At 41.6% G+C, this 15354-nt stretch overlaps 1 protein-coding gene across 2 annotated transcripts in view; it reads right to left on the bottom strand.

The window, feature by feature from the left end:
* ANP32B (acidic nuclear phosphoprotein 32 family member B) overlaps positions 1-15354 on the bottom strand; it is a 55153-nt gene that overhangs the window by 19887 nt on the left and 19912 nt on the right. For both annotated transcript variants that reach the window (XM_088460092.1, XM_088460091.1), the window contains exons 2-4: positions 13023-13172; positions 5418-5540; positions 1718-1913 (exon numbers count right to left, since the gene is read on the bottom strand). In XM_088460092.1, coding sequence (XP_088316218.1) covers positions 1718-1913; positions 5418-5540; positions 13023-13172 — 469 coding nt within the window. The remainder of the gene's footprint in view (positions 1-1717; positions 1914-5417; positions 5541-13022; positions 13173-15354) is intronic.

Raw genomic sequence — 15354 nt, 5'->3', positions numbered from 1 at the left:
TGACCACATATATGGCTGGAGCAGGATTAAGTATGAATGGGACCATCGCTGCTGATCTCGAATCCAAGCACAACATGCTCATTCAGCCAGAGGTAATTGCATCACTATACATATATGCCCAAGTACACCTAATCCTCAAATCGCACCAAATAGTCCGGGTTAATCACGCCATGGATTTTGCTACTTAGCCGCTATAAACAACAATCCTAAGCACCTAGTGCACTATTTGTAATCTAAAATTGAGGAAACGTGTCTCAATGCAGGAAAAAGTACACAATCCAGGTTAAAACAGGCAAAAGTAAGGACAGATTCCAGGGACCCTCTCTGTGCATTGTTATGCTTCATCTGCCACTTTTTACCATTTGCTTTGCTACAAAAAACTAATTCTACTAGACTTTTTGCAAACGAAGGGCCTGATTCAGCAGAGTCTTCCAAGTTTTCTGGGAGTGGCAAGGCAGGATCTGTGTCCATGGACGGAGACTTCCTAGCTTCGCAGGATGACCGGACATGGCCAGGCTGCAGTAAGCTTCAGCTACTGCAGCCTGACCAAAGGGGCAACCATCGCAACCGGTTGCGATGGTGATCCCAGGCTGCGACTGCAGGTGCACCAAAGGAGTTGTCAGACACCTCCTGCTGCATTTGCATTTTTGCAGGACATAAACTGCAAAGCCACTTGTGTGCAGCTTTGCAATTCCGTCGTCAGCTGAATAAGGCCCTAAATCACAAAATTGAGGAAACAGTAGCACAATGAAGGAAAAAAGTAGCAAAGTTGAAAAAAAAGTAGCAAAATTGATGAAAGTTCAGAGGGCCTGATTCAGAGCCGGACGCTCTGAATCAGGGCGTCCCTGTTTTTTTTTTTTTTAAAAGACGGCCTCCTGGCCGCTCGCTAAGCTGTGGGTGACCATCCACAGATTTAGAGAGCAGCCAGGTGATGGTCGCGATGGTCACGATCATCGGAGCTTGCGACGAGACCCTTGTGGTAGGGTCTCGTCTGCCGCACGCCCTCTAATAGAGCCGGAAGCTCACCCACTGACGTCACTCGTGATGTCAGTGGGGCCGCCGCCAAACGGGCAAGCGTTCCTTTGGGAACGCCTCCTTTTGGCCAGCCACCCCCCCTACCCGCCTCCAAAACGGGGCAAGCTGTCAATCACAATCGACAGCTGCCCCACTTTGGTGCGAGACCCGTAGCGACGGACCGCCCGTCGCTGGCCGGGTCTCGAGCATGCCCAGTGGGGGACCATCGACCCTCTTGTGAGCGCTATGCTCTCGCGAGCGGGCGGCTCTGAATCAGGTCCAGAGTACAGGAATCACAGCAGACGTCGCACACAAAAGGGATAGGGATACAGAGGACACATCTGTATACCAACATAATACGACTTTATTTCCAATGAAAGGCCATCAAATCATGGTTTATTGTTTGCGGTGAAAATACTAGCTATAAAGCATGAGATTCATAATGGGATCCGTTTATAAGCATTTCTTTGCAAAGCACCACCATATCGCGCAGTGCTTTAAATAGAATACTTCTTAACAATTGCTACCGTCAGCAACAGTTAAAACACAAGGATTGCCAAGTACATAAAACAAAGTAACGAGAGTACAGTTTATCAGTTTACTAAAACGTGCAATCTCTTGAATGCATGTTAAATCACAAAATTAATGCCACCACCACAGATTAGTTATGTATTTGAAGTACACTTAATAAAAGATATCACACCTTCATCTTCCTCCTCTTCGTCGACACCATCCCCATCAGCCTCAGCATCCGAGTCTGGGGCTTCCTTATCATCTCGGTCATAACCATCCAGATAGGTCAACTGAGGGAGGAGCTTGAATACACTTTCTCTATAGTCGTTAAGATTTGTTACTTCACAGTTGAACAGGTCAAGACTCTTCAAATGCTCCAACTTTTTCTGAAATAGGTTACATGATTTTTTGGTCAATGACACCTCAAAGATCAATACAAACAAACAGCAAAAGTAAACAAAAGGTACCAATGATCACAAGTGTTTTATAGTCAAATTAGCCAAGTAGTAAAAAATAAAAATATATATTTTTTATTTTTATTTAAAATACGAGTCGTGTGAATAATCTACAGTGAAAACTAGGATGAAATGAGGCAGCCATTTCTGGCATTGTTAAAGATAGTGGCATCTCAATTATTACAATACATTACATATATTTTACTTACTTTGTTACAGAGATTGACATTAAATGGACATTTAAAAAAAACAAAAAGGAACATACTGATCACTGTACACATATATAAACAGGCATTTAGAGAACAAGAATTACCTTGTACTTTTAATTCTATATGCAATGCATACTGCAAGGTGTAAAATACATGGTTAAACTATACATCACACACCTTGTACACAGGTACTGTCACTAGCTCAGGATGGCAATTGAGAAGGGTCTGTAGTTGAAAACAGTCTTATTTAGATAAAGCATACTTTATTTAGTTTTTCACCTGAAGTTCCACTGAATATGCACAGAAGGCTGCAAGACTGGATGGTGAAGTGTGGTTCCAGATGAAAGGTCTACAGTAAAAAGGTCAACAAGCAGTAGGTCGACACCAGATGTGTTCGACAGGTACAAAACGTCAACATGGAATGGTCAAATAAAAATTTGTTTTAGGGTTAGGCACTTGCTAGGAGTGTTACGGTTAGGCACTAGAAGGGACAGTTAGGCTTATGCTGCATGCACATGGGACAATTCTCCTTGACGATACGAATGATAACGATATCGTTAAACGATAAATCGTTCATTTTTATGCAGTGACTGATCGACCAACGATGCGCGTTCCCGCATGTACGATAACGATATCTATGGTCGTTCGTAAATGCAGGACAACTTCTACGATTTTGTCAAGATATGCCTGTAAAGACATGACTTCACTGAAATATCTATCATATTTATCGATCATAGATAGCTATCGGTGTGCACACCTAAAATCATTTGCCCTGCACTACAGAAAGTTGGAGGGAAATCTATCAGCGATATATCTTTGTTGTGCAGGTTGTACAGTGTGTATGCAGCATTAGGCACCAGCAAAGGGTTAGGGACCAAGGAGAGGGGAGGGGTAAAGATTGGGGTTAGGGGGAAAAAAAAAAGTTAGTTTTTGTGTCGAACATAACGTAGACATTTTGACCCTGGCAACCTTTTGCACCTGTTGACCTACAACCATGTCTACCTTTTGTCCCTGTCGACCAATATACCATCAACCTTTTTATTGTTGATCTAATGAACCATATCCGGCGAAGTAGTATAGTAAGGGTACTCTTAGCACTTCCAGCCAGTATTTCCATGGAGCTGAGCATCACTTAAATTATATTACTACCTATACTTACCTGCTGCCTTCTACAGTAATAATATTATTGACATTTTTTGTATTTCTAAATGGCACTTTGCCAATAATTCAATTAACTGTTTCTAACTATAAAACTTAACATTTCCATTTCAAAAGTTCCATATTTGCACTTGAAGGTTGTGATCCATTTAGATACGAGTTGTCTCGCATGTTATCTTTCCTCCAAAGGGTGCAATGCACATTGATCAAATTAAACCCTATATTTAGATCTTTACCTCAGGCCTTGTAACTGATTCACTATTGATGCATTCCATGTGGGAAAATGTGTTCAAATTATCACAAGTTATTATTGGCAGACGCTGCGATGGTACGTGGCAACTGTGTGCAAATGGAGTTTAGTCCACACGGCAGATGAATTAACCAGGTACAGGTTATCAGGGTTCCCAGTTGCAGCCAGGAACGTTTGAAGTGTTGCTGAGCGTTGTGGTGTGCCACGTGTGTACACTCACTGTATCTGACTATATTAACAGTGGTAGCAATGGAATAGTTAATATACTATGCAGTGGTGAAATAGGGCCTTATTCAGAGATGTACGCACACCACATGGCGTGCGTACATCTCTGATGGAGGAAGGACTGCTTTTATGCAAGCCTCTATCTGCAAGAATGCTCAGTGTCTCCAAGCTGCAGCTTGATAGGCTGCAGCCGTTTAGGAAAGGGGCGGGTGTGGCGTTGGCCTGCATTCCTGGAAAGTGGGCGTATTGCCAGTTTTCTGGAAGTACCGAGGCCATGCTCTGCGCTAGAACCCTCAAATTTACTGGCCTCGGCTATGCATAAAAGACAGCCCAAGGATATTCAGAATGGCATGCTCAGATGCCCGATGCTGCGTCTTCTACCAGATGGTTGGTGCACATTTCCCGTTTAGAGTCTGCACATGCGCAGGACCCGTTCTGTGCATGTGAAGAATAGGTCCTGCAATCTTGCTTGCAGACAGAGTTTGTACCAGGACAGGCTGCAGCCTGGCCAAAGGAGCAGCCATCGTGACCATCAGTTGTGATTGATGCGATGGCGATTACTGGGATCGCAGATGCAGCAAGGATGTGTATAGACACCTCTTGCTGCATTTGCATTTGAGATCGATGGTATTGCACAGCCGCTTGGGTGCAGCTCTGCAATTCCGCTCATCTCTGAGTCAGGCCCTTATCGTGCGTACACACGGTACGATAAAAATGCACGATATGAACAACAACAACAATATCGTTCATTTTTTGGTCCCTTCCAACCCTCATACGACCAGCGATGCACGGGCACGTATGGACGATAACAATATTGTCCATCGGCCGTGCATGAGAGCCAACCTGGTCGATATCGACCAGGTCACATAGGGACCCACTGGCCCGTCGTTGGTGGGTTGTTTATCGATCATCTGGGAAGGTGCAGGGAGATCAGTCAGGTATATCATTATCGCTGACTGATTGTACCATGTGGATGCACCATTAGCCTGTGAAGTGAAGAATTCACATATAATCTAAGTAAGTAATGCAAAATAAGCAGTTTTGCAGGAGATGGGGCTTCTTAGAACTTCAGAAACAGACCCCTTAGTCTCTTGATCACCATTAATCAATATTTAATCATTTGAATGAGTTGTAAATGAACGGCATTGCTAGTAATGTACTAAATGGATTGTGCCAATGTTACCATGACATTGTGATTTAAAATAATTCAATAACTTCTTTATTATTAGGTACAAAAGACACAACATCTCAGTTTGGTCATAGGCTACATTCTTGACAAGAAAACAGATAATATTAAATAATCTAATAGTACTCCTGAACCTTCATACACAGATTGGGGATTTCCTCTTGGGGAAAATATAAAACAAGTTCAACTTATATATATATCCTCTGCAAAATAAAATAATTTGAAGTAAAACTATCAGTTATGGGAAATAACCAATAGCCCAGTATTAACTTTAACCAAATTACTTGAGAATATTACATTTCTGTTGATTGATATATTTCAGGGTTGTGGCTCAACTATACCTTTAAAAAAATCAAATAATAATAATAATAATAATAATAATAATAGTAATAATAGTAACTACATACCAGAGGTTCCAAGGTGCTAATGTCTTTTAATTTATTTCCACTGAGATTTAGATGTGTGAGGTTGGGCAGTTTCTCTGCTAGTACATCCAGACCTCCAGAAATTCTGTTGTCACTCAGTTCAAGCTAAAAAAAAAAAGTGAGAGAGAAATAACAAATACCTGACCTGCACCAAGTAAATGCACTTCAGTAGTAGTCAACATTACTCTCCAAACCCCAATGTGAAGAAAACAATTCAGAACAAATAATGGCTCAATCCTAATTCAGTAAACATTGAGAGAATGGGATATGAAATCAACCTAAAAAGTATATTCATACTATCAAAGTTGCACACGCAAGTCATGGTTCCAGAATCATGATGCATACTAAACTATGACTGAAATGGCTGGAAGGATGGAGCTTCCACAATTTTAGGATTAGGCTATTCTGCTGCACTAAGAGCCCTATTAGCCTGATTCAGAGTTGTACGCTTTTAGCGTCGCTACTGCATCTTTGGACTCAGCGGCGATGTTAAAATATGAAATGCCACAGGGTTTGCGTATAACTCTGAATCGGCCCTATGTTTGGTCTTCTGTAAGATGGAAGCGAAGGATCTCCCATGAGTCATCACAGTGCTATACACAGAGACTGTTCTGATCAGTCAAACAACATCCTCCAAACTCCGTACAACAGAGTAGTGACATCATGGGGAGGCAAATCCAGCAATACCCAAACGGCCCTTCAAACTTATGGTAGCAGAATTCATTGTGACATAAGAACAAGAAACTATGTTTTGTGTTTGATTACTGCTGTGATTATAAAGACTGATTTAGTTTTTAATTTTTTTCCTTTCAATGAAAACAGGAAATTGATCTGGAAAACAAGTATTTCTTGTGCAGTCACTCTTCTGTCTGTCAGCTTTACTCAGTACTTACTAATCATGGCAAGATTTTTACCTTTTTTAATAAAAAACAAACAAACCTTGAAGACACTCCTTTTTCACCAATGTATTAAATTATGCGAGTGCAAAATTCCAAATTATAGCAGGGTCCAATGAGTGTAATACAATCCTTAAATAACCTAAAAGTGTTTATAATAAATCACTACAGAAGCAGTTGGTCACACAATGCTAAGATCTACTCAGCTTGCAGTATCTGAAAAAGCCCTGTTTCTGTAAGATGTTGCCAGCAGACGTAAGGATTTAAGTGTAAGTAAACTGTAGGCGAGTATTTGGTGCATACATCAACCAGGATCGTGAGGTCAAAGTGTAGAGCTAGGATCATACAGCATATTGCCACAGTAATACTGCTTGTCACTTGTGACTAAAACAGCTGATAACATAGCAAATGTAATTACCATATGAAAGGTCTCAAGTTCTGTCAAAGACTACATACATTTACATATACATTTTTTCTTCGTTTCAAAAGAAGAACAAACAGTTATACAGAATCGGTGCATGTATTTCATGATTAAATAAATTACATTTTGCTTGGTTCTCATTTTACTTAACGATATAAGATGACTCTTGAAAACTTGTTTATTATAAATAAAGCCAACATCACAACCACTATTGACAGTGTGCAGTATATTAACCCTATCGCCTTGTGATGTGTCTTGACAAGGCCTCTGTGAGGGCTGAAACGTCAATTATTGAGAGGTTATTCACTTGAAGCAATTTAATAAACAACACTTCATATGGATTTGGCGAGTGCCCTCAATGCTTTTGAATTAAACTAACTTCTTTAGAGGAGCACCCCTATCTGATGGGATGTGAGTGCAGACTTCCTGGAGGGTGAAATGTAGGGATGTGCGCTGACCCCCGTGTTTTGGTTTTGGATCTGTATCTCCTTAAAGGTTTTGGATATGGATTTGGTTTTGTAAAACCACCCTCAAGTGTTTTGGATCTGGATTTTTTAAATAAATGTTTTAAAAACAGCTAAAATCATGTAACTTATGCAATCCAAAACCCAAAATACGGATTTAAAATCTGAACCGCAAAAAGGTCAGAACTGCAATCGGGATTTACCTGGATCTCCTCAGAAGATTAGAACCGTGCCTCGGATTTACGAAATTCGGGTGGATTCGGATTTCTGGAGAACCGAACCGCACATCTCTAGTGAAAAGGACTAGAATGTTTCCTCCCCCTATGCAAACTCCTGACTGACTTATCGTGGCTGTAGCACAGTTCAATATTCAAACACAAACTGTCATCCCAGGTGCTGCCAAACATCACTGGCAGGTGGTGTGGCTCCTCTATGTGATTAGTGAAGGAAGGGAATGTGTTTGTACACAGGTGAGAGTAAAATGTGTTAGTACACAGATGAGGTAGGGAAATGTCAAATGTGTTTCCTCAGGGTTAAAGGAAAGGACTGTGGGCCTGATTCAGACCCGGTCGCAAGCGCCGAGCGCTCGCAACCGGGTCGATGGAGGCCCAGAGCGCATGCGCACGATGGAGCCGGCTCCGTCGTGTGCGCATTCGCGAGACCCGGATAGCGACTGGCAATCCGTCGCTCCGGGTCTCGCACCAAGGGAGGCGTACTGTCGATGTTGAGTGACAGCACGCCCCCTTTGGTGGGCGGGCCGGGGGGTGGCTGCCCAGACGGAGGCGTTCCCATGAGAACGCCTACCGTTTGGGGGCGGGCCCACTGACATCGCAAGTGATGTCAGTGGGAGAGCTTTCGGCTCTGTTTGAGCCGAAAGCTCTCTGGGGCTTGCGGCCACGAGACCCTACCACAAGGGTCTCGTCGCAAGCCCGATGGTCGCAATGGTCTTGACCATCGCGACCATCATCCTGGCAGCTCGCATTAGCTGTGGGTGACAACCCACAGCAATGCGAGCGGCAGGAGGCCGCTTCATAAAAAAATAAAAAATAAAATAACGCCCTGATTCAGAGCGTCCGGCTCTGACTCAGGGCCTGTGTTACAACACGAGCGAGGGAGGGCATGTGTTACTACAGGGGTGAGAGGGAGTGTAATGTCTTATGCTCTGTACACACGTAGCGATCAGCCAGCAATATCACTGGCTGATCACCCTGCACTGTGCCTGGTGTGTTGGAACAGAGATCATCCAACACACCACCAACTGCCCAACAACTATAAGCGACCCGCGATCTGTGATCACGGGTCCCTATAGTAACCACCTGCTCGATATCGAACAGGTTGGGCAGCATGCACGGTCGATGGATACCGCTATCGTCCATACGTGCATCGCTGATCGTTCAGGGGTTGGCAGGGGCCAAAACGTGAATGATTTGAACAATATAGTTAGCGTTCAAATCTTCAAGTTATATCGCTGCGTGTGTACACGGCATTACTATATCAGGGATTATTACTACAGAGCTTAAAGATTGATGTGTTATGGGAGTGGTGAGATGGAAATGGAAACAGTAAATATCTAAGGTATATTATAAATTGGAGCTATGCGGGTTCGGTTTTACTCGGTTCTTTTTGCCAAAATTATCGCAAGTTTGGATTAGTTTTGATTTATTTTATTGGATATCCAAAACACGTGATAACCAATAAGATGCAGTTTTTGAGATCCAAACATATCCGAGTAAAACCAAACCCGCACATCTTTATTATAAATATCTTCTTTGGATTATTCTAATAATATTTAAAGTGTATGGCACGTGAGGACACTTTTCCACACATCCCTGATCAATACGCATCAGATTTCCAGCACCATATCCTGCTGCACCTTTGTATAATGCCCACATGAACCCTCGGGTTCATATATGTATCTGTAAATCTGGCTCTAATACTAGTCAGTGCCTCCTCAGAAATAAATAAATATTATAATATATATATATATATATATATATATATATATATATATATATATATATATATATATATATACACACACACACATACATATATATACACATACACACAGGTGCATAAATATTGGGACATTGACAGAATTTTCATATTTTGGCCTCTATTCACCACCACAATGGCTTTGAAATGAAACAAACAAGATGTGCTTTAACTGCAGACTTTCAGATTTAATTTGAGGGTAAATACATCCAAATCAGGTGAACGGTGTAGGAATTACAACGGTTTCTATATGTGCCTCCCACTTTTTAAGGGGCCAAAAGTAATGGGACAAACTAAACAATCCTAAATCTAACTTTCACTTTTTAATACTTTGTTGCAAATCCTTTGCAGGCAATTACAGCCTGAAGTGTGGAATGCATAGACATCACCAGACGCTGGGTTTCATCCCTGGTGATGCTCTGCCAGGCCTCTACTGCAAATGTCTTCAGTTCCTACTTGTTCTTGGGGCATTTTCCCTTCAGTTTTGTCTTCATCAAGTGAAATGCATGCTCAATCAGATTCAGGTCAGGGGATTGGCTTGGCCATAGTATAACATTCCAGTTTTTAGCCTTAAAAAACTCTTTGGTTGCTTTTGCAGTATGCTTCGGGTCATTGTCCATCTGCACTGTGAAGCGCCGTCCAATGAGTTCTGAAGCATTTGACTGAATATGAGCATATAATATTGCCCGAAACACTTCAGAATTCATTCTGCTGCTTTTTTCAGCAGTCACATCATCAATAAATACAAGGGAACCAGTTCCATTGGCAGCCATACATGCCCACACCATGACACTACCACCACCATGCTTCACTGATGAGGTGGTATGTTTTGGATCATGGGCAGTTCCTTGCCTCTCCATACTCTTCTCTTCCCATCACTCTGGTACAAGTTGATCTTTGTCTCATCTGTCCATAGGATGTTGTTTCAGAACTGTAATGGCTTTTTTAGATGTTGTTTGGCAAACTCTAATCTGGTCTTCCTGTTTTTGTTGCTCACCAATGGTTTACATCTTGTGTTGAACCCTCTATATTCACCTCTTGTGAAGTCTTCTCTTGATTGTTGACTTTGACACATATACACCTACCTCCTGGAGAGTGTTCTTGATTTGGCCAACTGTTGTGAAGGGGTTTTTCTTCACCAGGGAAATAATTCTTCTGTCATCCACCACAGTTGTGGTCTTCCGGGTCTTTTGGTGTTGCTGAGCTCTACGGTGCGTTCTTTCTTTTCAAGAATGTTCCAAACAGTTAATTTGGCCACACCTAATGTTTTTGCTATCTCTCTGATGGGTTTGTTTTGATTTTTCAGCCGAATGATGGCTTGCTTCACTGATAGTGACAGCTCTTTGGATCTCATATTGAGAGTCGACAGCAACTGATTCCAAATGCAAATGTCACACCTAGAATCAACTCCAGACCTATTACTTGCTTAATTGATAATGAAATAATGAGGGAATATCCCATACCTGTCCATGAAATAGCTTTTGAGTTGATAGTCCCATTACTTTTGGCCCCTTAAAAAGTGAGAGGCACATATAGAAACCGTTGTAATTCCTACACCGTTCACCTGATTTGGATGTAATTACCCTCAAATTAAATCTGAAAGTCTGCAGTTAAAGCACATCCTGTTTGTTTCATTTCAAAGCCATTGTGGTGGTGAATAGAGGCCAAAATATGAACACTCTGTCAATGTCCCAATATTTATGCACCTGACTGTATGTATGTATGTATGTATGTATGTATGTATGTATGTATGTATATTATATATATATATATATAGTGATGGTATACATAGATACATTGCATGGCAGCATGTATGGCAGTTACTTCAGCATATCATACTTTACATGAACCATGTTGGTAAGCTTAACTGGGGTCCCAAGTCATTCCTAGTGCATAATCCCAACAGCTGTTTCGGGTTAGTACTGTCGTCAGGGGAAAAGCCAAATGTAAAATATATGTGCAGCCTATAAGTACCCACATCAATCAATCACAATCCCGCTCACTTGTCAGGTCAGCAACGGCAAGCTCACATCGTAATCACCAGGACAGTGTGCAGCCGCGGTCCATCTCTGATGACATCAGCCGGTAAGACCGACTCACCGCCATCAGCTTCCACGTGACCAAACAGTCGCATCCCCTCCACAAACCACAGGCTAGCGTGCGTTCGCCGTCACAGCAGACAGCTACCAGTGACATCAGCAGCGTCTGCGCAACTAGGCAACCGCACCACCAGCCAAGCGGCTGTATAAGGGCATAGCATCACCATGGTGACCAGTCTATAAAAAAGCAGTGCATTGCTGACACAATCTACTCTATAGCAGACCATTAGATGATACAAAAATAACAAAACTATGTCTGCCCACTGCATCCCTGTGTATTATGAGGCATAGTATCCAAAAACAGCCTACCCACTGGGATAAAGGCCATATAGGTAACCATGTCACACAATACACAAACTGGGTAAATTCAATAAATAACAACAATACACAAATGGAATCGTGTGTCACCAAAAAATTAACATACAAACATATAAACAACAAATGAAGATAAGACAAGGAAAACAGAAATATTATTATACATCAAGTACAGTTTTTTTCTATCAAAAAGATATCAAAGATATATCTAATGGAAAGGGTCCATATATACAGACACAGCGCCAAAAAATTATAAATACGATGAAAACAACTCCTCCTCATTAAGCTTTAAGAAGGTAAATCCACCGACATTCTTGTTTAAGAAGCAACTTATTTCTGTCACCACCACGACGTAATGGTGGAACATGGTCCAGGGGCATAAAAACAAAATCCTTGATATTATGTCCATATTGGGCAAAGTGTCTTGCCACCAGTGGAGTGCTTGGTTCCACAATAGTGGTCGCCTTTTTAATCGTTCGAACGATGCATCGCAATTCTTTCCTTGACCATACGTATAGTCTTGCCCACAACAACTTTTTGCAAGGATCTAATGGTCGGCTATAGAGTAGTTTGTGTCAGCAATGCACTGCTTTTTTATAGTATGTTTAGTGTTTACACACGGGTCACCATGGTGATGCTATGCCCTTATACAGCCGCTTGGCTGGCGGTGCGGTTGCCTAGTTGCGCAGATGCTGCTGAAGTCACTGGTAGCTGTCTGCTGTGACGGCGGACGCACGCTAGCCTGTGGTTTGTGGAGGGGATGTCTCGTGAGCGCTGGTCAGGTGATGCGGCTGTTTGGTCACGTGGAAGCTGATGGCGGTGGGTGGGTCTTACCGGCTGATGTCATCAGAGATGGACCGCGTGTACCGCGGCTGCACACTGTCCTGTGATTACGATGTGAGCTCGCCGTTGCTGACCTGACAGGTGAGCGGGATTGTGATTGATTGATGTGGGTACTTATAGGCTGCATATATTTTACATTTGGCTTTTCCCTCGACGACGGTACTAACCCGAAACAGTTGTTGGGATTATGCACTGGGAATGACTTGGGACCCCAGTTAAGCTTACCAACATGGTTCATGTAAAGTATGATATGCTGAAGTAATTGCCATACATGCTGCCATGCAATGTATCTATGTATACCACCACTAGTAAAAATGATGTTTTGGAGAAAGAGTGCTGGCCTCATCTTTGCTTGAGCCCCTGGTGGAGCGTTGAACAGGGGATGGATATGGATATTTAATGGACTCGCCTTGCACCTACATTTAATGCTGCAGTGCGGTGTGTGTGTGTGTGTGTGTGTGTGTGTGTTAAATATTGTTGCAGTTTCAAACTAGACTATCCATGGCTTGATTTTATTTACAATTGAAAAATAAAAATGTAAACTTACACCTTACCTTTTTTAATTTGGGTAGCTTTGGAAGATTTGACACAGACATCAAAATGACATTTATTAAGCTGAGAAACTCTAGATTCACAAATTCTGCTGTTAGACCCTCAATTTTGCCTTCACGTGCTCTGCAGTTATCCAGAACCAGTTCTCGTACCTGTGAGGGAGCATAGAGAATTAAACAGTATTATACACAGGTTCAATATTAATTTCAGCACTAATACCGCATCTACTGAACAAAGACATCTGAAAATGATCCCAGTCCCAAGTAATATGCCAGGTTTAACATTTTTATTTTTTTCTACCAAGGTTAAATAGTTTATGTTTGAACTGTGGGTCAATGTTATAATTTATTGCAATCTCTATTTTCATCAGGAAAAACTTAAAATTTGCAATTGGATGCAGATTAGTTGCTATGAGCAACTGCACCATTTTTCGCTATAGATGGTTCGATACATCTCCCTACGCGTATAATGAGCACAGGTAAACAGTAAAAAAATAAAACACACAATCTTAAAATTAACTTTCTTTAAATAAAATACTTCAAGTTCTCAAAAACCCTTGCTTTCCCACTTTACTGAATTGTAAATAAAATCATTCTGCTAATAGGGGAAGGAAGAGGACACTAACAGAATATACAGATGACGTCCTGCCCTAGGTGCCATTTATTATTGCTGCATACATTATTTTCAGGGTACTGCTGCTTTTGTTCCTATTAATCAATCAAGCTGACATTGAGGGAACCCCCCCCCCCATAAAAATAAACACCCCAAGTAGACTGCAGGAATAAGGCGAAAGCACAATGTGTAGAATAGAGGGATAAGCATTGGATGTGCAATTGTCTGAACGCATTCCCTGATCCAGGCATAATATAATGGAGTCTTTAAAGCATATTTGCCAACTATTGAAATAGTGTGTAATGTCTTGGGCTCCTGAGTGAGTCTAGCAATCTACTTGAAGCAAGCCACAGCGGAGGACACACTGGGTAGAAGCAAAAGTAATGACTACAGCTGTGTGCTGGAGAGCAGCGGGCATTTCCATATAGCACACTATCTCTTGTAAATAAAGTTCAACTGCCAGGAGGAGGAGAGTTACAGGCTCCCGGTTGGCACAAGATACACCCATTGGTGAAGCTAGACTTAACACATAGATGTGACTGCTCCACACAATGGTTAAGGATGCTTTAATGTGCAGTCTGCACCTGATCATCTACAAAGTTTGTCTGCAATTCCTTAGCTTTTTGGATTATTTACTGGAAACATACAGGAAGATAAAAATGAAGGCTCTACAGCATTCTATCTTTTATACATGCAATTATGTCATGAATAAATGCTGATGTTAAGAGCTATGGGCTTTGGACACAATGTACTTATGTATGTAAATGTACACGTACGTACACACACACACACACACACACAGTCACCATGTCAACAATCAATGTCAAAACCACAATGTTGACAGTTATGATGTCTTCATTATGTAGAATGTTGACATTAGGCTTAGGCTGTGATAGGGGAAGTATACTTAATCACCACTGTTTTAGATGGACGCCAGATGCAGAAGAGACAGCTGCATCCCTGGAGCCGCTAACCGGTAAGTGAACCCACTGCACCGCAGGGACACAATTTTTCATCAGTGTCGACATGATGAATGCAGACATGGTGCATGGTGCCATTACAACCATGAGTACCTAATTAATTTTAACAAAAAATACCCAACCCCTGCACAGGACATGTTACAAATATAGTTTGCAGTGATGAGATTGACTAGTGGTAAAAAAATCTAACTGTAAGTGGCCCGTGAAGCATTGAGCATTGTCACTTATTCTGTCTATTAATTATGGTAGGGGCTGCACGGTCAACATAGTGGCTAGCAATACTGCCTCTCAGCCCTCAGGTCAAACCAAAAATACTGGTGTGTTAATTGGCTTCTGACAATAAATTAATTAACCCTAGTGGCTATGTGTTCATGGAAAAAGGCTTTGGGGTGCTGATGCAAGTAAAATAGATATTAAATGTTGCTCGTCAAAGCAGTATAAGTATTGCCAAAAGTAGAACTCATTTTAAAAGCCAGCTCAGTGTTTAGAATCCGTGACACAAGAATATTGAGTAGTTTGCCCAATAGGTTCCCAAAGATTACAAACTGGCAAACAGGGAACAAATAGCTCATCTTACAATGGCAAAACAAAGGGATTGTGCGCTTCAGTATTCGTTGCTAAATAATAGAAAATAATGAAGGTGTGTAAATAACCTAATTTTGTAAATTGAGCCATTTGGAGATTTTTGGAAACACCCAAGAGAAGAAGAGTTGAAGATTATTATCGTTAAGTATTATATGGA

The sequence above is a fragment of the Taudactylus pleione genome, unplaced genomic scaffold (assembly GCF_031769625.1).
Source record: "Taudactylus pleione unplaced genomic scaffold, aTauple2 ptg000967l, whole genome shotgun sequence".
NCBI lineage: Eukaryota > Metazoa > Chordata > Amphibia > Anura > Myobatrachidae > Taudactylus > Taudactylus pleione.
Note: the sequence above shows the minus strand (reverse complement) of the source record. Positions and strands in the feature narration are given on the sequence as shown.